At 39.1% G+C, this 25,768-nt stretch overlaps 1 protein-coding gene across 2 annotated transcripts; it reads right to left on the bottom strand.

Moving 5' to 3' along the window:
- Nucleotides 1-204: 204 nt before the first annotated feature.
- C7H1orf185 (chromosome 7 C1orf185 homolog) lies at nucleotides 205-25,541 on the bottom strand. 2 transcript variants are annotated; one of them, XM_008265269.4, is made up of 5 exons: nucleotides 25,399-25,539; nucleotides 20,974-21,079; nucleotides 17,199-17,334; nucleotides 2,510-2,546; nucleotides 205-634 (listed from the first exon to the last, which is right to left on the bottom strand). In XM_008265269.4, the coding sequence occupies exons 1-5, from the start codon at nucleotides 25,400-25,402 to the stop codon at nucleotides 240-242; spliced, it is 678 nt and encodes a 225-aa protein (XP_008263491.1). In that variant the 5' UTR covers nucleotides 25,403-25,539; the 3' UTR covers nucleotides 205-239. The 2 variants fall into 2 exon arrangements, with proteins under 2 accessions (XP_008263491.1, XP_069934640.1); XM_070078539.1 differs by lacking the exon at nucleotides 2,510-2,546 and having other exon boundaries at nucleotides 398-634; nucleotides 25,399-25,541.
- Between the last annotated feature and the right edge of the window lie 227 nt (nucleotides 25,542-25,768).

Below are 25,768 nucleotides of genomic sequence, written 5' to 3' on the forward strand. Positions count from 1 at the left end.
GTATATTCCTATTATTTATTGTCTTTTGATGACATACATGGGGTTAAGCTTAATGTTCATGATATCCCTTTAGTTCTTCCTTTGTTTCTAGAAATAAGAACTAGCAAGGTAAGTGGGACCACTCCATGGTAAAGTACAGGAAAAGCAGTATTAGCATGAACATGTTAGGAGATTCAATGGGTAGTAATTCAGTTTTAACTTTACCTGATGTCAGTGTACATACGGTTTCCAAAGAAAAGTCATTCAATATTATGTTGAAGGTTTTGTATTTCAACCTCTGAGTTTCTTTGTGAAAATATTTCCTTAATGCTTTCCTCTTTTTGATCATCATATAGTGTAATATTCATGACGTTTTCAGTACAATCTTCCTTTGAAAAGGAAGATAGATATGAAAATACTTTTTCCATTAGAGGTTCCCTGAGAAGAGGCTTTGGCGAGCTCTTTTGCACTAGGGAATCATCAGAAAACCAGTCATCAGCTGCTTCTATACTTTGGCTGTAGTAAGAATCAGATGGTAAAGTTGACAAGCTTAATGTAACACTGCTGCCATTTGTTGTGGAGCTACTCTCTGGGGGCTGACAAAGACCCTTTTGTGTTGCAAGGTGGAATTCATCTTTAGAGTGACCTTTAATTGCTGCAAAAAATCAGATTCATTATGAATATTAAATATTCATGAGCCAAATTTTAATTAAAAGGCAACATTTAAAAAAATCAATTCAGATTATTTAGGATTACAATGAACAGAATAAAGAAATTCTGAGTTGCTACTATCATCTAAACAATTCAATGTATACTTGGGAAGTAGTAATATTTTCGTGATAACCAAGAGTAAAATTCTAGCCTAAATAAAAGCCATATGTTTTTAACAGGGAAAAAAATCTAATTAGGTTAGACCTCTCAGTTCTGGAATGTTCCTTAAGCTAGACATCTCAGTTCTGGAATGTTCCTTAAGTTAAATAAAATTGTAAGAAGCCATTGATTTGGACTAGGCTCCTACATTAGGCACAAATGACCAAACCAATATAAATTTTAATCGCAGTAAATGAGCTTTGGCTGGTCGTGGAAGGCCGTACAGCCAGTTAACTGATTAGGCTGTAAGCCCTGTAACTAATTGACAGCTTGACTGATTTGGCTATAGTCAATTAAGTTGTTTTCTATTTCTTGCCTTCATTTTTCTGTAAATGCTGTCTGATCATAATGTTCGTTGGAGTTCCCAGAACCTGCTCTGGTTTTATGAGCTGCTCAATTATAATAATTTTAGTTTCTGTTTTCCTTTGCTCAAATAAACTTTGCTAAATTTAATTGACCTAAGAAATTTTCTTTTCAACACTTATCAACCAGAAGATAGGTAGTTTCTTAACCATTTATATTTAAGTACTACTTTATTTTCAAAAAACCAATTTAAAAAATATATGTCTCTTTGAACAAGCAAATTAAAAATGTTTGATATCCAGTGGAAACGACCTTTGGGTGGGTTTTATAGCCTAAATAACTAACATGCCTTTAGAGCCTTACAGTTTACAAAGCATTTTGACATACTCCCTTGTCTCATTTATACTCTCAATGATTCTTCAAGGTAATTATTGTTAGCATCACTTCACAAAAGAAGAAACTGAGACTTAGAGAAATGACCTATCACAAATGAAATAAAAATGGATTTCTGAGGCCTATGCTGTGGTGTAGCAGCTAAAGCCACTGCCTGCAGTGCTGACATCCCATATGGGCGCTGGTTTGAGTACCGGCTGCTGCTCTTCCAATCCTGCTCTCTGCTATGGCCTGGGAAAGCAACAGAAGATGGCCCAAGTGCTTGGGCCCCTGCACATGCATGGGAGACCCGGAAGAAGCTCCTGGCTTTGGATCGGCCCAGCTTGGCTGTAGGGGCCATTTTGGGAGTGAACCAACAGATGGAAGATCTCTCTCTCTCTCTGCCCCTGCCTCTCTGTAACTCTGCCTTTCAAATAAATTAATTAATTAAAATAAATGGATTTCAATCCAGACTTTCATTACTCTAGGTCTCATGTTTTTCTCATTATATTATTTAGGCTGCACATTTGATATTTAAAATTGTTAAGTTTTAGAAAATATCACTTTTAAGAATATCTAAAAATATGTATTATTCTATTTTGTACATTAATTTTAAAAGATATTTTGAATATCTTATATTTTATAGTTGGCATTTCTAAAATTATGTAGGTGGTAATGTTTTGAGGTACTATGATACATGCAATATAGGGTTACATTAAAAACTCATGTCTTTTGATCCTTAAGCATTTCTATATGGTACCAGTTAGCACACATAAGAAAAAAATTTTAATTTCACATTTTAACTTAAAATATGACAGTGCCAGTTTGTTTTTCTTAAAAAAAGGTCATCACCTACTAATAATGTTTTACTTAAATCTGCATGGCTTTGACATAGTTAAATGACATTTCAGTTAGTTCTCGATTCTTTACAGCCACAAACTGTTATCAGTTAAGATTTCTTCTAATAAACTGATGAGAAAAATACCTTTTAAACGTGCTGCTTCCTGTTTTCTTTGCTCCTCCTATATAAAAAAGTTATTTGTATTTTAAAAACTTAACAGTTTTATGTAATTTTAAAATATATATTTGATTTACATATTTAGCTCAGTAATAAGTTTTAACACTATAAATTTTAGCTGGAAAATGTTTCCTCACAATATGAATTTCACCAAATAAACTGCTGGAAAAGGAAAAGTGTTGAGGTATCATCTGAAAAGGATTTGGATTGGTTCAAGAAGGCAGTCTCCAGGACTGGGAATCCAAAGATTCAAACAAGTGTCTTCTCTCTGACCCCACTAACTTGGAGAACTAGATAGAGCTAAAAAAATTAGAATTCCTAGGCTTACTCATTTAACATTTACTAACTAGCAAGAAAGTGAATCCTTACTGAAGGCCTTTTATAAAAATGGGAATATTCTTCTATAGCAAAGAAAACATGTGATGCGGTCTGGGAAGATGTGGTCTGGGACTTAAGTGCAGTAGTGTGACAGTTCTCAGATTTAGAGCATCAGGATCACCTGGTGTGCTTGTTAAAATATTGATTATTGGTGCCAGAGTTGTGGTGTAGAGTTAAGCTACCGCCTGTGACACCAGCATCCCATATGGGTGCTGGTTCAAGTCCAGCTGTGCTTCTTGCTAATGACCTGGGCCTTTCTTTGCACCCATGTGGGAGACCTGGATGAAGCTCCTGGCTCCTGGCTTTGGTCTGGCCCAGGCCTGGCCATTGCAACTATTTGGGGAGTGAACTAGCAGATAGAAGATCTCTCTCTTCTCTCTCCTCTCTCTCTCTCTCTCTCTCTCTCCCTCTCCCTCTCCCTCTCTCTCTCCCTTTCAAATAAATAAATCTTTTTAAAAAACTGATTCTTGAACTAAAATGAGGAGAGTCAGTATCAGATCCTTCTGAAACAGGTATTTTGGGAGGAGGGCTTGACAGTATGCACTGGAACACACTCTATAAGTGATTCTAATTCAGATTTTCCTTAGACTACTAGAGAAACAATGGGCTGGTGTCGAGGGGGTTTGGGATGGAGTGGGAGAAGATGAAACTGAAGAGATAATAATCTGTTGTGTTCTGGAGGAAATGTGTAAATGTTCTGTCTTGACTGCATTGCCCTGAGTCCCAAAAAGACTTGCTTAGAATACATATGTGTGTTCTAACACACAAACATTCTTCTCAAAGCAAACTTGTCATTTTTACCTTTTACTAATAATTCCTGATGGGCTTCTTGAACTTACCTTGCCTGGATTCCTTTTGAAACTCTTGTATAAAGTGTATTATAATATTGCTTCTTTGACTTTAATGTGCCCACAAATAACCCTGGGAGCTGGTTAAAATGAATGTTCTGACTCATTGAGCCTGCGTGGGCTCAGTGTGAGATTCTCCATTTCTAATGGGCTCCCCAACTAATGCTGATTATTACTGGTCTGGGAATGACCAGGTATGGCCCAATATTAAAATTCTATCTAAACCAAGGATAGATAATATGGACTTTCTTATACACATGTAAATAAAGGTAGCAATATTTTGGAGGAAATTTTAACAAATCTATTTTTAGGAACATACTACACCAAGAAAATAATTTTGGTTTTGTGTCAATATTCAGTTACCAGAATATTCATCTGATATTGTTTAACACGTTTAAAACCTTCAATCTAAAATTCTAACAATAAGGAAATAATTGAATGCATTATAGATATCAGTACAATGAATATTCTTTCAGCTATTAGAAATGATGCTATATATCAGCAAGGAAGGAAGGACTCAATGGAGGGAACATATCAAAAAGACAAAGGAGCAAACTTGAAGGAGTTCCTACTGATAAATTTGGTAAAATTTGAGCATTAAGATAATGATAATAGTACTTCCCACAGAATAAAATGGAGATCCTTGAATCCATATTGATAATACGCAGCATGAAGAAAAAGGGAGAGACTGTTACAGTAGAAAGTCAAGTGACAATGGAGTGTTGGAGTTGGAAAATCATTATTTTGCTATAGTTCAGTAAAGATTAGTTTAGGTAAGAATAATTTCTATACGTAGAAAGTGAAGTTTGATAAAGGGAAGGTTATTTGCAAGATTTCAGTGTGAACACACAGACTGCTTATGAATCCAAGGGAAATAAGAAAGAGTGCAGTGGGGCAAAAACAGACCCTATCTCGATTGTGTGATCAAACTGAAATCACAAGTTAAGGATAAACAAATATTGTATGCCTTCAGATGTGAAAAGCCAAACCGAGGAGCAGTTTATTATTTATAAAGTACTGCCAACATTAAAAAAGACAAAGAAAGGTTGAGGAACTGCCTGAGACTTAAAAAGACTGAAGAGACATGACAACTAAATGCAAATGTGATTTTGAACTGGATTGTGTACTAGAGAGAAAAAATTCTATAAAGGACATTATTGAAAAAATAGACAAAAATAGGGACTGTAGATTATATGAAAATATTGAATCAATATTGGATTTCCTGAATTTTAAAACTACATTCTAGCAATGCAAGAGAATTTCCTAATTCTTAGGATGTACACAAAAGTATTAAGGAATAAAAGAAAAAAACTCTCATATGGTTCAGAAAACACACACACACACACATATACACTTCACATATATGGTTCATAACTCCTGCCTCTTAAATATTTTTTTTTTTTAAAGATTTTATTTATTAGAGTTACAGACAGTGAGAGGGAGAGACAGCGAGAAAGGTCTTCCATCTGCTGGTTCACTCTCCAAATGGCTGCAATGGCCGGAGCTGCACCGATCCGCAGGCAGGAGTTAGGTGCTTCTTACTGGTCTCCCACACGGGTGCAGGGACCCAAGGATCTTCTACTGCTTTCCCAGGCCACAGCAGAGAGCTGGATTGGAAGAGGAGCAGCCAGGACTAGAACTGGCACCCATATGGGATGCTGGTGCCGTAGGCGGAGGATTAACCTCCTGTGCCACGGCGGCGCTGGCCCTCTTAAATTTATTTTCTCTACAAGGCTATTGAGATACCTCTTGGTTCTCTTCCTATTTATTTATTTAAAAAAATCTATTTGCAAGACAGAGAGACACAGAATGACAGAAGACTTCCATCCTCTGGTTCATGCCCACAACAGCTAGAGTGGACCAGGCTGAAGTCAGTCCAGGTCTCCCATGTGGGTGAGAGGAACTCAGATACTTGAGCCATCATCTGCTGCATCTCTCGGTATATATTAGCAGGAAACTGGAATTGGAAGCAGAGCTGAGACTTGAACCCAGGCACTGTGATATGAGATGTAGGTGTCCCAAACAATGTCTTACCGCACTGCACTCTCTGGTTCTCTTTCTACTACACTAGCTACAGTTATTTTCACTACCCTAGGGAAAATTATAAGTATTTGATCTTTTATTCCTACTATCATTCCACACATCCATTGAACATAGCAAACTTAAGAAGAGTTCTTCCCATTCTTCTTGTTTATCAGAGGAAAATCTAGGTATTTTTGTTCCCTTATCACAACCTTTGCTCCTTCCTATTATGATGCAGGAAGTTACTTGTCTTTTCTTTTTTCCTCCTTAAGATTATTTATTTGAAAGGCAAAGTTAGAGAGAGAGGGTGAGATAAAGAGATAAAGAGATCTTCAATCTGTGCTGAGATGAGCACAGGGGTTCAAACACTAGGACCATCTTCTGCTGCTTTCTCAGGTGCATTAACAGGGAACTGAGTTGGAAGTGAAACAGCTGGGAATTGAAGTGATGCCCCTATGGGATGCCAGCATCACAGATGGGAGTTTAACCTGTTGTACCACATGCCCCCAAAGAGGTTACTCTTGGTGGGCAATGGTTACTGATCCCTTTGAATTGGGTAGAGCTAATTTATTAAAAAGCTGAGCTCAGGAAAATAATGCAAATAAGAGCAGAAATCAATACAACAGAAAACAGAGACTGAGCTGATCCAAAGCCAGGAGCCAGGAGCTTCTTCTGGGTCTCCCGCACAGGTGCAGGGGCCCAAGGACTTGAGCCATCTTCTACTGATTTCCCAGGCCATAATGGAGAGCTGAATCGGAAATGGAGCACCTGGGACTTGAACCAGTGCCCATGTGGGATGCCAGCACTATAGGTAGAGGCTTTACCTGCTACACTACAGTGCCAGCCCAGTCCTTTTTAACATTGCAATAAAATATACATCACAAAAAATCACCATTTAAGCCAATTTTAAGTAGATATTGTTCAGTGGCATCAAACATATTCACATTGCTATGCAGCCATCACCACCATATATCACCGGAACCCTTTTTATCATCCTAAACTGAAAATCAGTACCTCATAAAAATTCCCCTGCAATTCTTTCCTAGTGGCTTTTTTTTTTTTTTTTTTTGAGAGAAAGAGAGAGAGGTAAAGAGGGCCAGGAAAACAGACAAGAGAGAGAACTCTTCCCTCTGCTGGTTCACTCCCAATGGCCACAATGGCCAAGCTGAAACTAGGAGTTTGGAACTCAAGCCAGATCTCCCATATGGGTGTCAGGGACCCAAGTTCTTGAACCATCTACAGACAATTATTTTTAATTTGGGAGGCAAAGAGACAGAGACAGGCAGACAGAACTCCCAACTGCTGGTTCACTCTCCAAATGCCTGCTACAGCCAAATCTGGGTCCAGATCAAACACAGGAGATGGGAGGACAATCCAGGTCTCTGGTGTGAGTGGCAGGGACCCAATTACTTGAAACATCACCTGCTGCCTCCCAAGGTCTGCATTCTCAAGAAGCCGGAATTGGGAGCAGGAACCAGGACTCAATTCCAGGCACTGCAATTTGGGACATGAGTATCTTAATGGGTATCTTAACCATTATGCTAAATACCCATCCCTACATATATTATTTTTTAAATGTATAATTTAAAATACATTTATAATTAAAAAATCTTATCAATATGACTGAAGTCATATTCTTCCCCCAAAGTCATAACTCCAGTGTAATAATGAGAAAAACACTGGACAAAGTCAAATTGAGGGAGATCTTACAAAATACATGACCAATAATATCTCAAAATTTAAAGATCAGGTAAAACAAGAGAGACTGAGATACAGTAACAGAGGAGAGCAAACCAGGGAGACAAATGCAATGTAGTGTCCTGTATTAGGTCTTGACATAGCAAAAACAGGACTTGTGGGCCATTGTGAACAGTGTGATGAAACCTCATGTGGGGACACAAAACATCCCTTTGTCCAATTTATCCATACTGTATGAGTCCATGCTACCCAGTCTTTAGGCATTTAGTAGCCATTATGGTTACAGAACAACTGTCAAGGTATCACAGTGCCTGTGTTCAAGTACTGCTTACAATAGTAGTCTAAGGCAATATCACACAATGCTTATATCATTCACCTCACTTCAGCATGTAGGCATTGCATTACCTCACGTCACCACAGGAAGAAGTAGGGCGGCCACACAATATTTTGAGAAATATACTCATATGACATTTATTATGGTATATTCTTATAATTATTCTATTTTATTATTAGTTATTATTAATCTCTTATTAAGCCTGGTTTAAAAGTTAAATTTTATCATAGTAGGTATTCTTAGGGGGAAATAGTTTATATGGGGTTCAGTACTATTCATGGTTTTGAGCATCTTCTGGGGGGGGGTCTTGGAATGTATTCCCAGTGGGTAATAGGGTACTATTGTACATTTGTATAAAAAAATATAGTCTGGAGTTTATTTAATAGTAATGTACCAGTAATGTTCCTGGGTTTTAACAAATGTCACTTAAGATTTTAAAACTGGGAGAAACTGAATGAAGAATATAAGAGAATTCTGTATTATCTTTGTAACTGCCTATAAATCTAATATTATTTGAAAATAAAAAATCCACTTAAGTCATATCAAAAAGCACAAACATATCAATTTTTCAGTAAAAAAGCTAATGTAAGATGTGCAAGGCTTTTATGTAGTCATAAAGCTTTATTGAAACATATTTAAAGATAACACCTATAAATGCAGACATAATGTGTTCATGGATTAGAAGACTGAACATTGCAAATAATTAGTTTTTTCACATTGATCTGCAACTGTGGCGAAGTTCCCCTCAAAATCACAAAAGAGTTTTTAGTAAATACTAGTGGACAGTAGGAAAACACACAGAAAAATTATAACAGGATTTATGTATACACTAAATATGAAAATCCATTTTGGATGAGTTAAAGACCTACGTAGCCAAAACCATAAATTTTTAGACAACAATACAGAAGAACATATTTCTAACTTTGGAATAGATTAAAAAATAAATGATTAAGGAACAGGCTGGAAATTAGGGTACATTAAAAATCAAAGAAATGGACGGTGCCGGGGCTCACTTGGCTAATCCTCCGCCTGCAGCGCCGGCACACCGGGTTCTAGTCCCAGTTGGGGCGCCGGATTCTGTCCTGGTTGCTCCTCTTCCAGTCCAACTCTGCTGTGGCCCAGGAAGGCAGTGGAGGATGGCCCAAGTGCTTGGGCCCTGCACCTGCATGGGAGACCAGGAGGAGGCACCTGGCTCCCGGCTTCGGATCAGCGCAGCACGCCGGTGTGGCGGCCATTTAGGGGGTGAACCAATGGAAAAAGGAAGATCTTTCTCTCTCTCTCTCTCTCTCTCTCTCTCTCTCACTGTCTAACTCTGCCAAAAAAAAAAATCAAAGAATTTTTATTCATCAAAACATACCATAAAATAAAACAAAGAAAAACCACAGAAATGGCTTAAGATATTAAATCAATAAAACTGAAAAAAGGATTAGGTATAGTCCAAAAAAAAGGGACTCTTTCAAAGCACTGTAAAAAAAAAAAAAGATAATCTGGCAGTAAAAGGTAACAGGTATTTTACATAAGATGAAACCATAGAGGCCAATGAACTTCAGAAAAAACAATCATTTCATTTGTTACCAGAAAAATACAAATTGAAATTATAATGTGATATCAAGAGAATGATAAGTCACAGACTTGGAAAAAATATTGGCAAAAGACATCTGATATGATAATGGACTATGTATTCAAAATACACAAAGGATTATTAAAATCTCAATGATAAGAAAATGAATAACACAATTAAAAATAAGCAAAAGAAATAAACATATATCACACCAGAAAAGATCCACAAATGTCAAGTAATAATATGAAAACATTCTCAACATCATGTATCACTAGAAAAATGCAACTTAACATAAGATACCACTAAAATAAGAAGATACCAACATGCTCAACATCATGTGTCATTAGAAAAACACAAATTAAAATAAGAAGATATTTATTAGAATAAGTGGTGAAAATCCCAAGCACTGACAGCACAAAATGATGGAGAGGATGTGGAGCAACAGGCACTCTGTGCATTGCTAGTGAGAATGCAAACTGATACAGCTACATTGGGATAATTTAGCAGTTTCTTATAAAATTGCACACTCTTACCATAGGATGCAGTGATCATGTTTTCTGGTATTTATCCTTTTTTTTTTCTTTTTGACAGGCAGAGTGGACAGTGAGAGAGAGAGACAGAGAAAGGTCTTCCTTTGCCGTTGGTTCACTCTCCAATGGCCGCCGCGGCCGGCGCGCTGCGGCCGGCGCACCGTGCTGATCCGATGGCAGGAGCCAGGTACTTATCCTGGTCTCCCATGGGGTGCAGGGCCCAAGCACTTGGGCCATCCTCCACTGCACTCCCTGGCCACAGCAGAGAGCTGGCCTGGAAGAGGGGCAACCGAGACAGAATCCAGTGCCCTGACCGGGACTAGAACCTGGTGTGCCGGCGCCGCAAGGCGAGGATTAGCCTAGTGAGCTGCGGCGCCGGCCTGGTATTTATCCTAATGAGCTGAAAACTCCTCAGGTCTACACAAATATCTCCACACAAATGTATATGGCAGCTTTATTTATAATTACCAAAACTTTCAAAGCACTAAGGGTTTTTTCCATAGTGAATGGATAAACAAATTGTGGTATATCTATATAATAGATGTTATTCAGCACTAAAAAGAAGTGGGCTATCAAGCCATAAAAAGACACGAAGAGATTTAAATGCACATTTCTAAGTGCAAGGAACCAATCTGAAAAGGCTGCATGTTATATGATTACAACTTCATGACGTTCTGAAAAAGGCGAAAATCGTGGAAACAGAAAAGCAATCAGTGGTTGCCATGGGTTAAGGTGTAAGAAACTATGAATTGGAGGAGTAGGAAGGATTTTTAGGACAGTAAAACAATCCTATACTGGTGGTGATACCATAATGGTGGATTCATATCATTATACATTTGTCACAGAATACATCATATAAGGCCGGCGCCGTGGCTCAATAGGCTAATCCTCCACCTTGCGGCGCCGGCACACAGGGTTCTAGTCCCGGTTGGGGCGCCGGATTCTGTCCCGGTTGCCCCTCTTCCAGGCCAGCTCTCTGCTGTGGCCAGGGAGTGCAGTGGAGAATGGCCCAGGTGCTTGGGCCCTGCACCCCATGGGAGACCAGGAAAAGCACCTGGCTCCTGGCTCCTGCCATCGGATCAGTGCGGTGCGCCGGCTGCAGCGGCGGCCATTGGAGGGTGAACCAACAGCAAAAGGAAGACCTTTCTCTCTCTGTCTCTCTCTCTCTCTCTCACTGTCCACTCTGCCTGTCAAAAAAAAAAAAAAAAAAAAAAGAATACATCATATCAAGAGTGACCTTTGGGGCTGGCCCTGTGGCGTAGCGAGTAAAGCCACTGCCTGCAGTGCAAGCATCCCGCATGGGTGTCAGTTCAAGTCCCGGCTGCTCCACTTCTGATCCTGCTCTCTGTTATGGCCTGGGAAAGCAGTAGAAGATGACCCAAGTCTTTGGGCTCCTGCACTCACATGGGAGACCCAGAAGAAGCTCCTGGCTCCTGACTTTGGAGGGGCACATCTCTGGCCATTGCGGCTATCTGGGTAGTGAACCAGTGGATGGAAGACCTCTCTCTCTCTGCCTCTCCTCTCTCTGTAACTCTTTCAAATAAATAAATAAATCTTAAATCTTTTTTTAAAAAATAGTGACCTTTGATGTAAAGTAGGGATTATTATGTGTCAATGTGAGTTTATCAGCTCTAATGAATGGACACTGGTGAAGGATGTAGACAGTGGGGAAGTCTGTGCATGTCAAGGGATACATAGGACCTCTACTTTATGCTCAGTTTTGCTGCAAGCCTAAACTGACTTAAAAAAAAATCTATTTTTTAAAAAAACAATAGTGAGATACCATTAAATGCTCATTGGATTGTCAAAACTTTAGGCTAAAAATATCAATATTTATTGAAGATATGAAGCACTTACGCATGTCTTAAGGGGAATGTATATTAATACAGCTATTTTGGAAGATAACTTGAAATTATTTAATATTGTTGAACATGTACATATTCCATGGCTCAGCAATTTCCTAGTAAATATAATGTTTATACAAGTTTCCTAAAGAAACAACTAAAAGCAACCCACATGTCAAACACATTAAATTCTATTTGTACAATAGAATACCAAATAACAGTAGCAATAATGAACTGTGGCTATGTGCATCAACCTGGATGAATCTCAGAAATATAATACTGCATAAAAAAGGAAGATTAGATATGGAGTTCAAAAACATACAGCAGGCCGGTGCGTGGCTCACTTGGCTAATCCTCCACCTGCAGCACCGGCACCCCTGGGTCTAGTCCTGGTTGGGGCACCGGGTTCTGTCCCAGTTGCTCCTCTTCCAATCCAGCTCTGTGCTGTGGCCCGGGAAGGCAGTGGAGGATGGCCCAAGTGCTTCGGCCCTGCACCCCATGGGAGACCAGGAGGAAGCACCTGGCTCCTGGCTTCGGATCGGCACAGTGCACAGGACACAGCAGCCATTTGGAGGGTGAACCAACGGAAAAAGGAAGACCTTTCTCTCTGTCTCTCTCTTTCTTACTGTCTTACTCTGCCTGTCAATAAAAGAAAAAAAAAAGAAAAAAAAGAAAAAAAAACATACAGCAACATATATTCTCCAGGAATCCATAACAGACATGGAAATACTGTAAAGATAAAAAAACTCCATTTATAATTCTTTAAATTGTGTATGTGTTTATTTTTCTGTATGCGTGCAATATTTCACAATAAAATCTTTTTTAAAGGACCAGCATTGTGGCATAATAGGTTAAGCCACCACTTGCAATGCTGTATCCCATATGGGCACTGGTTCAAGTTCTGGCTGCTCCACTTCTGATCCAGCTCCCAGCTAATGTGCTTAGGAAAGCAATGGAAGATGGCCTAAGTTTTTGGATACCTGCACCCACATGAGAGACCAGATGAGGTTCCTGGCTCCTGCTCCTGGATTCGGCTTTGTCTAGCCCTGGCTGTTGTGGCCATTTGGGGAGTGAACCTGTGATAGAAGATTCCCTCTCTCTCTCTCTCTCTAACTTTGCCTTCCAGATAAATTAAATATATCTTAAAAACTTTTATAAAAAATCAAATTATAGTTCTTTATTATATTAAACTATGTTTTTGGTTGTAATTTTCATTCTTCTGCGGCACAGAAGTTTGTATGGTCAATACAGAGGCAGAAATCGAGACAAGAAAAATAGTATTGTGACTGAGGTCAGCATTATTTTATTCTTTTTATATTTTCTTCCTTATTGTGTTTTGAGTGGGGCTCCTATCACTGGCTATCAAAAATCCTGAATAATAGCCTTAAAGAGGGAGGAACACTGTCATTTGCAACAACATGGATGAACATTATGTTAATAAAATAGGAGCCACACACGTAAAGACAATTATTGCATGATCTCACTCATATGTGGAATCCAAAAATGTAGAATTTACAGAAGCACAGTGTAGAATGGTGAAATACTAGGCCAGCATTTTGGGACAGCTGGTAAAGCTGTCACCTGTGACACCAGCATCCCATATGGGCACTGGTTCGAGTCCCAGCTGCTCCACTTCAGATCCACATTCCTGCTAATGCACTGGAAAAGCAGCGGAGCATGGTCCAAGTGCTGGGGCCCCTGCACCCACGTGGGAGACTTGGAAGAAGCTCCTGGCTCTCAGAAGAAGCCCTGGGTCCTAGCTTCAATCTGGCCTGACTCTTTTGGGGAGTGAACCAGCAGATGGAAGATTTCTCCCCTGCCTCCCCCTTAATTCTGACTTTCAAATAAATAAAACTTAAAAAAAAAAAGGAATGATGGATAGATACCAGGGCTGGGGTTGGGAGTGAGGAGACAGTCAAAGAATAAAAAAATTCAGTTATACAGGAGGAATAAGCTCAAGAGATCTATTGTACAATATGGTGACTATAGTTGACAACAATATATTCTTGAAAGTTGCTAAGAGTAGATTTTAGGTGTTCTTGCCACAAAAAAAGTATATAAAGTAATGCATATGCTAATTAGCTCAATTTAATCATTCCACAATGTACACATATTTCAAAACATGTTGTTAATGATGTATATATAAATGTACCGATTTTTTTCAATTAAAAATTAAGAACAGAATTCTGAATATTGTTTTGTGTTTCCTTGTATATTGTTCATCTCTCCCATTATACTATAAATTCCACAAAAGCAGGACTATTGTCCCCTTCATTCATCCCCAAATTCCCAATTGCCTAGAACAATTCTTGGCATATAAGGGGCTTCAGAAAGCTCACAGAGAATCCCAACTATCTTTAAATTCCATTTTCCTACAAACTTTTGAAAGCTCCTCTCCATATTTGCTGAATGAATAATAAACAAACTAATTAAAATTGCACTCATATTTTTATAATTGTCTATTTGTATGTATCCACCATTAAATATGATGGAATCAGTAAATCACTAGTACTAGTAAAATGTGACGGGTTTTCATTAAATTAGTGTTAAAGACATATATTGCAATGCAATCTCTATATTTTCCTTCATTTGAAAATTTTAGCTATGAGTTGATCTTTACCTATGCTTGCTTGAAACCTTCCAGTAATACTAATAACATATTGATTAATGTTCACTATGTCCCAAACACTACTCTCAATGATTTTTACATACAAATTCATTTAATCTCACAACAAATCTATAGAGGTAACAATATCCTCATCTTGAAGATGAGGAAATTGAGAAAAGGGAAGTTAAGTGACGTCTCTAGCATTACACAGCTAGTATGGTAAAGCCAGTTTTCAAACCTGTGTGATCTGGTTCTACAGTCTATGCTCTTGACCGTAATACTGTAATGCCTCCAGTAGATTTGGAAAGCTTATGGGGTAAAATTCAAAATCCTTAACAGTGCAAAAGAGGCTCATTACAATCTCATCTCCAGCATATTTTTCTGCTAATCCCTTCAATGAATTCCAGGCGCCAAATACTGTAATATCTTCTTTGGACATGTTGTTTCCTTTTGTAGCTACAAATCTTTGAACATAAAATGTCCTTTACTCTCTTTCCTCTTGGCATAATTCTAATCATTTCTCAGAACAATTAAAAATGTCATTTCTCTGAAGCTCCCCTTAATTAGGCCTCCCTTGTCTGCACTTCTGCAACTTGGTGAACTGTCATCACATTAGGTTCTATTTATTGGTTTGCATATTTTTCTCTTCTAATAACTTGGGGCTCTTCTAGTGCTAGGCTCTTATTTGTTTATGTAATCTAATTGGCAAAACTAGTGCTGCCACTCAATAATGTTTATTAAACAAATGAAGAGATACTGAGTTCAACTTGAGTTCAAAACTCAGGTTGTGGCCGGCACCGTGGCTCAATAGGATAATCCTCTGCCTAGCGGCGCCGGCACACCAGGTTCTAGTCCCGGTCGGGGCACCGGATTCTGTCCCGGTTGCCCCTCTTCCAGGCCAGCTCTTTGCTGTGGCCTGGGAGTGCAGTGGAGGATGGCCCAAGTGCTTGGGCCCTGCACCTGCATGGGAGACCAGGAGGAGCACCTGGCTCCTGCCTTCAGATCAGCGCGGTGCGCCGGCCGCAGCGCGCCAGCCGTGGCGGCCATTGGAGGGTGAACCAACGGCAAATGGAAGACTTTTCTCTCTGTCTCTCTCTCTCTCACTATCCACTCTGCCTGTCAAAAACAAAAACAAAAACAAAACAAAACAAAAAAAAAAACAAAAAAACAACTCAGGTTGTATAGTAAAACTTTGGCATCTTATCAGTTTGTTTCTATTAATGCTACGGGATCACTAAAGTATTTGTTTTGCTTAGCTATACCATCGTTTTAAATTTCTAGTGATTCTACCTAGTTTTTCTTTGTCCACATAGCACTGTTTTGACACCTACCACATAAGACACTGAATAGTGTGTCCACCTTTCTCACTTGTACTACACAGGCACTTTGAATGTAAGGGCCACATCTTACTATCGCCAACAGGGGGCCCCAGCATTTTGATTATAATAATGGCTTAATATATTCTTGTCAAATTGAATTTAATTTTAATTAGTTGGTTTGGATAAACTATCTGAGCATGTATTATTTCCAAATTTCTTTCCTCTGACACGCTTGATAATTGTGCTTTCAGTTTTTCTTTTTTTTTTTTTTTTTTTTTTTTTTTTTTTTTTTTTTGACAGGCAGAGTGGACAGTGAGAGAGAGAGACAGAGAGAAAGGTCTTCCTTTTTGCCGTTGGTTCACCCTCCAATGGCTGCCGCGGCCAGCGCGCTGCGGCCGGCACACCGCGCTGATCCGATGGCAGGAGCCAGGAGCCGGGTGCTTTTCCTGGTCTCCCATGGGGTGCAGGGCCCAAGCACCTGGGCCATCCTCCACTGCACTCCCTGGCCACAGCAGAGGGCTGGCCTGGAAGAGGGGCAACCGGGACAGAATCCGGTGCCCCAACCGGGACTAGAACCCGGTGTGCCGGCGCCGCTAGGCGGAGGATTAGCCTAGTGAGCCGCGGCGCCGGCCCTCAGTTTTTCTTTTTTTAGCACTTTATTTCAGAATAGTTTTTTTTGTTTGACAAATAAACATAATATTTATTTAATAGTCAAAAATTCTGAGTGCAGATGCAAATCATTGATTCAAAATCAGCTTCTGATTATGATGCTCAAGAAGATGATTGCACAGATTTTCCTTAATTACTTTTTAAACTGATTATAACATAAAACTTTTAAAAATAGTTAAGTTATGCAATTAAGCTTTGATATTTTTCCAGACTAAATATTTAATCTCTTTTTTAGCCTTTTATTTTTGTGAGATAGTAATATAAGGAGCTCCCGTTTACCCTTCCCACGATTTCCCCTATTAGATATTAGTATCTTTGTCACAATTAAAGAGCCTCCGAATTTTATGACATTTTAAGAACAAGTAACTGAAATACTTTTCAAACTATTCCAAAATATTAGAAACTTGGAACTTTTAAAATGAGGCCAGCATCATTCTGACACCAAAACCAAAACAGACACAATATAAAAAGAAAACTACAGACCAATATCTTGATGAACATAGATGCAAAAATTCTCAACAAAACATTAACAAATCAAATCCAACATTGCATCAAAAAGTTCACACATCATGATCAGTTTTTCTTATGCCACTTAGCTTCATCCCTAATAATACCACCAATATGGAGAATGTAGGTTCTTGGGCTAATGATATGGAGAAATATTATATATAGTTTTTCTATTGTGTAAATTTTAATTAGTTTGGGTAATTTACACTTAGTTCTGCATTAATTTTTCAAAAATTAATAGTAGATATTCTGTCCATCAAATTTAAAGATAACAATGCTAATGACATAGTATCAAAAGAAATTATTTGAAAAGATAGCTATGAAATATTATGTTCTACCTGTAATTGGAATCTTCCAGTATGAAAATTTCGAGAGATAAAAACACACTGAGAATGAGATTTAATCTTTGCCTTTGATTGTTTTTGCCTGCATCTCTCATCAGTTGCTTTAAATTTGGAATTTTGAAATATTTCTCTGAAAAACAGTTTATAGAGATTATTGTTAAACATGAGTTATAAGTCAATTAAATATTTCCACTATTTATACATCAAGGTTTAAAAATCAGAATAAGTATATTATAGCATTTTTTTTTCTTCTCACATGTTAGATTTCATTACACCTATTTTACTCATGTAACATAAATTAAGCTACCTGTTTTATTTATAGAAGATAATTAGGCTACTTATGCGGGGTTAATAGTTTCAGTTTGAATATTAATAACAAATCTTTGAACTATTTCTTTCTGGTTATTATATAATTAAGAACAATGAGGCCGGCGCCGTGGCTCACTAGGCTAATCCTCCGCCTTGTGGCGCCGGCACACCGGGTTCTAGTCCCAGTCAGGGCGCCGGATTCTGTCCCGGTTGCCCCTCTTCCAGGCCAGCTCTCTGCTGTGGCCCGGGAGTGCAGTGGAGGATGGCCCAAGTGCTTGGGCCCTGCACTCCATGGGAGACCAGGATAAGTACCTGGCTCCTGCCATCGGATCAGTGCGGTGCACCGGCCGCAGCAGCCATTGGAGGGTGAACCAACAGAAAAAGGAAGACCTTTCTCTCTGTCTCTCTCTCTCACTATCCACTCTGCCTGTCAAAAACAAACAAACAAACAAGCAAACAAAAAACAATGAAGCTCAAATAAAATGTCAGCTGATCAAAGAAAGATAGGTATAAGGGAATGTAGTTTCAAATGGTCATTATAAACATAAACATTTGAAAAACAACACTTCTATAAAATGTAATATTATTTAGCACTAAGAAAAAATGATCTACCAAATAATGAAAAGACAAGGAAAAAACTTAAGTGCATATTAAGTGAAAGAAGCTAACTTGAGAAGGCTACATACTGTGTGATTTTAACTATAAAGCATTCTACATTATATATCTGAGTTTGAATCTGGGCTCTGGCTCCAGACTCAGGTTCCTGTTAATGCAGACCCTGGGAGGCAACCACTACGGCTCTAGTAGTTGATTTCTGCCACCCACGTGGGTTATTTGGGTTGAATTCCTAGCTCCTGGCTTTGGTCCTTTCTCTCTCTGTCTCTGTTCCTCTATCTCACTCTGCTTCTAAAAAAAAATGACAAGCTTATTTTACTGCAAAAAAATCCGAAATTCATGTATACAAGGGGGATTTCAAAAAGTTCATGAAAGTGTACATTATGAAAAAATTATGGATGATTTTCAAAAAATTTTTGCACCAATATACACTTACCTTTTAATTCCATTGTTCCACAAATTTCTTGAGGGGCCCTTCTGTGTATTTTTATAGTGGTGGAAGAAAAAAAGCACAGGTACCCTTATGGAACTGTCATTGCTCTCATGGAGCTTAAACACTAGTAAGGAAGATAGATATTAATAGACTAATCACAAGAAAAAGAAAAATTACCAACGTGGAAAGTGCTATTGAGGAGAGTAACAAGGGAAATGAATCTGGTTAGAAAAGTCAAAGGCGGCTCTCCTGAGGAAAAGATGATTGACCTGGGCAATCTGGAGATACAGTATTAGTTATTAGGTAGAGTTTGGTGCAAGAGGGGGGAAGTGTAGGTAACAACATTCCAAGCACAGAAAATATCAAATAAATAAAGATCCAGTGGCCAGATTAGAACAATGTAGGAGAAAGACAGAAATCAAGAGGTTAAGGGGGGGATTAAATTGAGGATCATGCATAAGCAGACAATGTAGGGCCTTAAAAGGCATGTCATTTTGTCCTTCTGGTAAAAGCAATGGGGAGAAAGGGTGTCATTGTGACACAGTGGGTTAAGCCATGACACTCCTGTTTAGGAGTGCTGGTTTGAGTTCATATTACCCCACTTCTAATCCAGCTACCTGCTTCTGGGAAGGCAGTGCCAGACGGCCCAAGTGCTTGGGCCCCTGTCACCAATGTGGGAGACCAAAGTGGTGTTCATGGTTCCTGGCTTTATCCTGGCCAAGACATGGCTGTTGTGGCCATTTGAGAAGATCATGTTAAAATTTACATCTTGTAAACATCAGACAATACAAATATTGAATTAATTATATAATTAGAAACATCAAATATTAGAGTTGAAAGGAACTAAAATGTCAATCTTTTTTTTTCTGTTTCCATCAAGAGACTATTTTAGACTATACCAGAGCATTTCATAAGTTCTTATTTTTTAAAAAGAGATTTATTTATTTATTTGAGAGGCAGAGATAGATGGATATAGAGGGAGGGAGAAGGGGAGGAAGAGAGAGAAAGAGAGACAGAGAGCTCTTCCATCTACTGATTCATTTCCCAAATGGCCTCCAACAGCTGGGACTGGGCCAGGCTGAGGCCAAGATCCTGGAACTCCATCATGCTCTTCCACATGGGTGGCAGGAGCCCTAGCACTTGGCCAACTTTGGCTGCTTTTCCAGGCACATTAGCAGAGTGTTTGAATGGAAGTGGAAGAGCCAGGACTTGAACCAGTGCTCATGCTGGATGCTGGCATTGCAGGCAGCAGCTTAACTTGCTGCACCACAACAATGGCCCAGCTCTTTTCTTAAATAGTCCCTAAATAAAGAGTGCCTTTCTCTTTAGTAATATGGTTGGTTTTTACAATGATTTATTTTCATTTATTTAAGAGACAGGGAGAGATAGAGAAAGAGAAGGAGAGGGAGAAACAGAGATATTTCATTTGCTTGCTCACTGACCAGATGCCCACAATAGCCAGGGCTGGGGATGCTAGGTTGGAGCCAGGAATCTGGAAATCAACCTAGGCTTCCCACATGGGTGGCAGAGATCTAACTATTTAACTATCCCCTGCAACTTCCCAGAGGCTGCAGTAGCAGGAGGCTGGAATCTGGACTAGAGCTGGAACTCGGACCCAGGCATTCCAATAAGGGATATGGACATCCTAACTGGCATCTTAACTGCTAGGCTAAATGCTCACCTCTTCTCTCAGTAATGTTTTTAACCTCTAGGTTGGGAGTTGAACTTTTTAAATTATCTAGCCTTATACTTAAGCCCATGTCTTCTAGAAAGTAGAGTAAGTCTTGTTATTCCTCAAAATTTTAATGCATAATGATTGCTATTATATGGAGGCACTTGAAAGGATTTCAAAAATTTTCTCACCAAAATAAACTTATTTTTTAAGTTTACTTTCCTAAAGTTTTTTTTTAAATACCTCATTTTATTCTAGTTCTTTTCCTTCTTTTTTTTTTTTTTGACAGGCAGAGTTAGTGAGAGAGAGAGAGACAGAAAGGTCTGCCTTCCATTGGTTCACCCCCCAAATGGCCAGGAGCCAGGTGCCTCCTCCTGGTCTCCCACGCGGGTGCAGGGCCCAAGGACTTGGGCCATCCTCCACTGCCTTCCTGGACCACAGTAGAGAGCTGGACTGGAAGAGGAGGAGCAACCAGGACAGAATTTGGTGCCCCAACCAGGACTAGAACCCGGGGTGCTGGCACTGCAGGTGGAGGATTAGCCAAGTGAGCCGCGGCGCCAGCCCTTTTCCTTCTTCTTTAAAACCTGTATTGCTTCCCTCCCTGACCAAAACAACTGAAACCAAATCCCAGATTACAGAATCTACTAGTATAGTTATTTATGTTTGATACCGTTTTAAAAAGTCCTTCATTGGATTTTTAAAAGAAAAATAAGCTGAACAAAAATTCTAATAAATCTTACCTTCGTTTGCAAATCAGGAACCACAAAGCTGATGCCAAAGCAAAGAAACCGATTCCCAAACTGACAGCGCCAGCAGCCAGAAAATAGGTTAAGTGGTTAAAAAAACCTATACGAATCAATTATAAAAGATTATTTCACACATTTATTTTTATTCTCTAGGTAAAATTAAATTATATTATATAATATTTTAAATATCATTGTTAAGACGTTAACCAAGAGAGTGGGAGGCCTGAATTCGACTCCTGTGCAATTCCGACCCTGAGTTAGGGAATTACACAGGGCTTCCCGCAGAGTAAAGGCTCAAGGCACATTTCTTTGCCCCTGCTAGGATTTGAAACCTAGGTTTTGGTTTTGCACAGTTTCCATCTCCTTCTCTTTTGATTTGGTTTTCTACTCTCTCAGTCTTTCAAATAAATAAAATAAATCTTATTAAAAAGAGAATTTGGAATAATGACTGGCTACTTAAAAACTAAATATTTGATGATTGAATGATAGGCATTATGCTTATGCTAGTACTGAAAACATGAATAACAAAAGGTTCTTCACCTTAGGAAGTATGAGTACATTGCTTAGTAATATGGACATATATGTAAGAAAAAAAGTGTAAATAAAAAGTATTATAGATGTTATAATAGAATAAGTATAAAATGAAGACATAGGAAGACCTATAGAAAAACAGGGCAGAGGGGGACAGCCATTTGGTGCAGTGGATGGACTCCGCTTGGAGTAGATGTCCCAAGTCCTTGGGCCCCTGTATCCGTGTGGGAGACTTGGAAGAAGCTCCTATCTCCTGGCTTTGCTTGGCTCAGCTCTGGCCAGCGTGGCAGCTGGGGAATGGACCAGTGGATGGAAGACTCTCTGTCTCTTTCTGCCTTGCCTCTTGGTAACTCTGCCTTTCAAATAAATAAATAAATCTTGGAAAAAGTATTCTGCTTGGGACATCTGCATCTCGTATTGGAGAGCCTGGTTCAAGTCCTGGCTTCTCTGCTTCCAATATAGCTACTTGTTAAAGTATACTCTAGGAGGCAGCAGATGATGGCTCAAGAACTTGATTCGCTGTCAACCTCATGGGAGATCTGGATGGAGTTCCTGGATCCTGGTGTTAGCCTGGCCCAGCCTTGGCTGTTGTGAGCATTTGGGGGAGCAAACCAGTGGTTGGAAGATCTCTTTCTCTTTCATATAAAATAAAATAAATAAAATATTTTTAAAGGAAAGGGAGAGTTTTTTTTTTTTTTTTTTTTTTTTTTTTTTGTATTTTTGACAGGCAGAGTGGACAGTGAGAGAGAGAGACAGAGAGAGAAAGGTCTTCCTTTGCCGTTGGTTCACCCTCCAATGGCCGCCGCTGCAGCCGGCGCACCGCACTGATCCGATGGCAGGAGCCAGGATCCAGGTGCTTTTTCCTGGTCTCCCATGGGGTGCAGAGCCCAAGCACCTGGGCCATCCTCCACTGCACTCCCTGGCCATAGCAGAGAGCTGGCCTGGAAGAGGGGCAACAGGGACAGAATCCGGCGCCCCAACCGGGACTAGAACCCAGTGTGCCGGCGCCGCAAGGTGGAGGATTAGCCTATTGAGCCACGGCGCTGGCTCTAGAGATTTTTTAAAAAGTTAATATTGCCTGGAAATTTTCTATTGCAAATTCTTGTTAAGAATTGGTGGCTCATAGCCGGCGCCACAGCTCACTAGGATAATCCTCTGCCTGCAGCTCCAGTGCCCCGGGTTCTAGTCCTGGTTGGGGCACCAGATTCTGTCCTGGTTGCCCCTCTTCCAGGCCAGCTCTCTGCTGTGGCCCGGAAGTGCAGTGGAGGATGGCCCAAGTGCTTGGGCCCTGCACCTGCATGGGAGACCAGGAGGAAGCACCTGGCTCCTGGCTTTGGATCGGCACAGCGCGCCGGCCACAGCAGCCATTTCGGGGGTAACCAATGGAAAAAGGAAGACCTTTCTCTCTGTCTTTCTCTCTCTCTCACTATCTAACACTGCCTGTAAAAAAAAAAAAAAAAAAAAAGGAATGGCTCAAAGACCTGGATTGTGTTTCCAGCTCCCAGCTTTGGCCTTGTCCCCAGCCCAGCCCCAACTATTGCAGGCAATGTGGGAATGAACCAGAAGATGGGAGCCTTCTCTCTCTGTCTCTCTGCCTCTCAAACAAATAAAAAAATTTATTTTAAGGATTTATTTATTTATTTATTAGGAAGTCAGAGTTAAAGAGATAGGGAGAGATAGAGAGAGAACTTCCATTCAATGGTTCACTCCCTAGATGGCCGAAATGAACAGGGCTGGGCCAGACCGAAGCCAGAAGCCAGGAGCTTCATCCGGTTCTTCACATAAGTAGCAAAGGCCTAAGGGTGTGGGCCATCTGCTGCTGCTTTTCTCAGGCCATGAGGGTGCTCATAAGGGATGCTAGTGTCACAGGCAATGGCTTAACCCACTATGCCACAATGCTAGACCCACAAATCAAAAAAATGTTTTAAAAAAAGAATTGGTGGGTCCGGCCTCCAAGTCTTAAAAAAATTTAAGAAACAGTTAGCCAGGCTTAAGTCTTAAGCTTTATTATGACTGTAGTTTGAAAATAAACGAAACTCACCATTCACCCACAGTGTGCTCCAGCTTACAGCTGATCCTTCCATTACCATTTATAGTCAAAATTCTTAAAATACAAATTTCTACTTCCTCATAACTTCTACTTGTAAGGTGATCAATGGTAAAAAAACCAAACCAGCCCACTATGGAATTTTCTTTCTCTTTCCCTGGTGTCTGTATTCTATATTCACTTGGTCTTCCTCCCATTTCTCTGTCTACATCTTTATTGCTTTTGTAGGTCTCTCTTCCTCAGTCTGTTTATCTATCTAGCATATATTTATATGTTATATATAATATATGCAATACATATCCTACTGGAGCAAATAAAGACAAAGGAAGATTGATAGAAAAATACAGGCAAGACAAAAGGTAAACATTGCCTGAGAACTTATCACTGCCAAATTTATATATATACATATATATAAATATGTGTATTTATATGTATGTATATAAAACTTGAATTATCATGTATCTGTACCAAGGATTTTATATTTTGCAGTACTTACAGTACTATAAAGTCCTGCTTTATTTTTTGATTACTCATAACCAGGACCTAAAGTTGTTCACATTGCTTGTTTATAAGTGATGTCTGCTTTGGTTGGATTAAGCCTAACTGGATCTGTGAAATTGGAAATGTTATTTATTATATTGTTGGATATTAATGTTATCACTTGAAAAATGGAAGGCATACTATCTCACATAATTGCAGTAAGGAATAAATAAGATAATGTTGCAAAAATTCACAACTAATAAATGGAGAACATCTCAAACTTAGTATGTGTATGTCAGGTTATCAAGCAAGATAGATTTTTTTATGAAATTATAATACATACCACATTCTCTTCCAACAACAAAATTTTCAAATTAATAACCTAAAATATATCCTGTGGAAAACTCCCAAGCTTGTGGAAATTTAAAATCACACTATAAAACACTCATTCTGGGGCAGGCAGTTGGTGCAGTGGGTTAAGCTGCCACCTGTGATGTTAGCATTCCATATGGGCATCAGTTCAGGTCTTAGCTGCTCCATTTCCAATCCAGCTCCCTGCTAATAACCTGGGAAAAGCAGCAGATAACATCCTAAGTACCTGGGCCCCTGCCACCTACATGGGAGATCCAGAAAAGACTCCTGGCTTCTGCTTTTGGTCTGGCCCAGCCCTGGCCATTGCAGCCATCTGGGGAGTGAACCAGTGGATGAAGATCTTTGTGTCTTCCTTTCTGTAGCTCATTCAAAATAATAAATCAATCTTAAAAAAACCTCATTCATTAAAGAGTAAATCAATGGAAATTAGAAAAAGCACAGAACAAGGCAATAATAAAAGTATTATGTATAAATCCATTCAGTAAAAACAGTTGGAATGTAAGGGAAATGGATAGCCCAAAACTATGTGTTAGAAAACAAGATTGAAAAAAAAATGGACATATCAGCAAAATAAATCATCAAAAAATATCAGCAAAGTAAACCCAAAGAAAGTAGAGCAAGGAAATAATAACAGAAATTAATGACATAAAAATCAAGATTCTTGGTAAAGACTAGTAAAACTGACAAATCTCTAGCAAGATTAACCCAATTAAAAAAATCAAAAGCTTAAGGGAGAATATTAAAAATGATAAAATAATATAATTACAGATATAACAAAGGTTAAAAGAAAATACTTTCAATAAATTTATTCTAATGTATTTCAAAACTAACATAAAACATACAGCTAAAAAAGTGACTTACAAAAAGTGACTCAAAAATAAATAGAAAACCTAAATGAACATATATCCATTAAATTAAATTAGCAAAAAACAACACTTCCCCCAAAGAAAATAGTAGGTCCCAACAACTTTAAAATTTCTACTGAATACCCATGATTCAAGTATTTCTTATCTCATACAAGTTCTTCCAGAACACAGAAAGAAATTGTTAACTGTTTGTCCAAGTATGTTTTCCTCTTCTTCCCAGGCAAAAAGCTAGCCTACGTATCCAGGTTTCCCTTACCACCAGATGAAGCCATGGGATTGAGTTCTAACCAATAGAATTTGAATGGAAGTGATGTCATAAAAACCTCCCAAGCACTTTTCTCCATGCTCTTTCTCCTTTTAGGCAGGCTGGGTTGGAGTTCCCTGGGGATAACTTGGAAGCCATGTGTTGATATCACCACCATCAGTCAACTGGATCTAACTGACATTTATACAAGATTCAACCTAACAATGAAAGAATATATGTTCATCTCAA

The sequence above is a fragment of the Oryctolagus cuniculus genome, chromosome 7, assembly GCF_964237555.1.
Source record: "Oryctolagus cuniculus chromosome 7, mOryCun1.1, whole genome shotgun sequence".
In the NCBI taxonomy this organism is placed as follows: Eukaryota; Metazoa; Chordata; class Mammalia; order Lagomorpha; family Leporidae; genus Oryctolagus; species Oryctolagus cuniculus.

Coding starts and splice junctions, on each gene's coding strand:
- C7H1orf185 (XM_008265269.4), bottom strand. Junction 17,335..20,973: donor TTCCTGATTTGCAAACGAAG/GTAAGATTTATT, acceptor ACTGTTTTTCAG/AGAAATATTTCAAAATTCCA. Junction 2,547..17,198: donor CTGGAAGATTCCAATTACAG/GTAGAACATAAT, acceptor TTTTTTATATAG/GAGGAGCAAAGAAAACAGGA.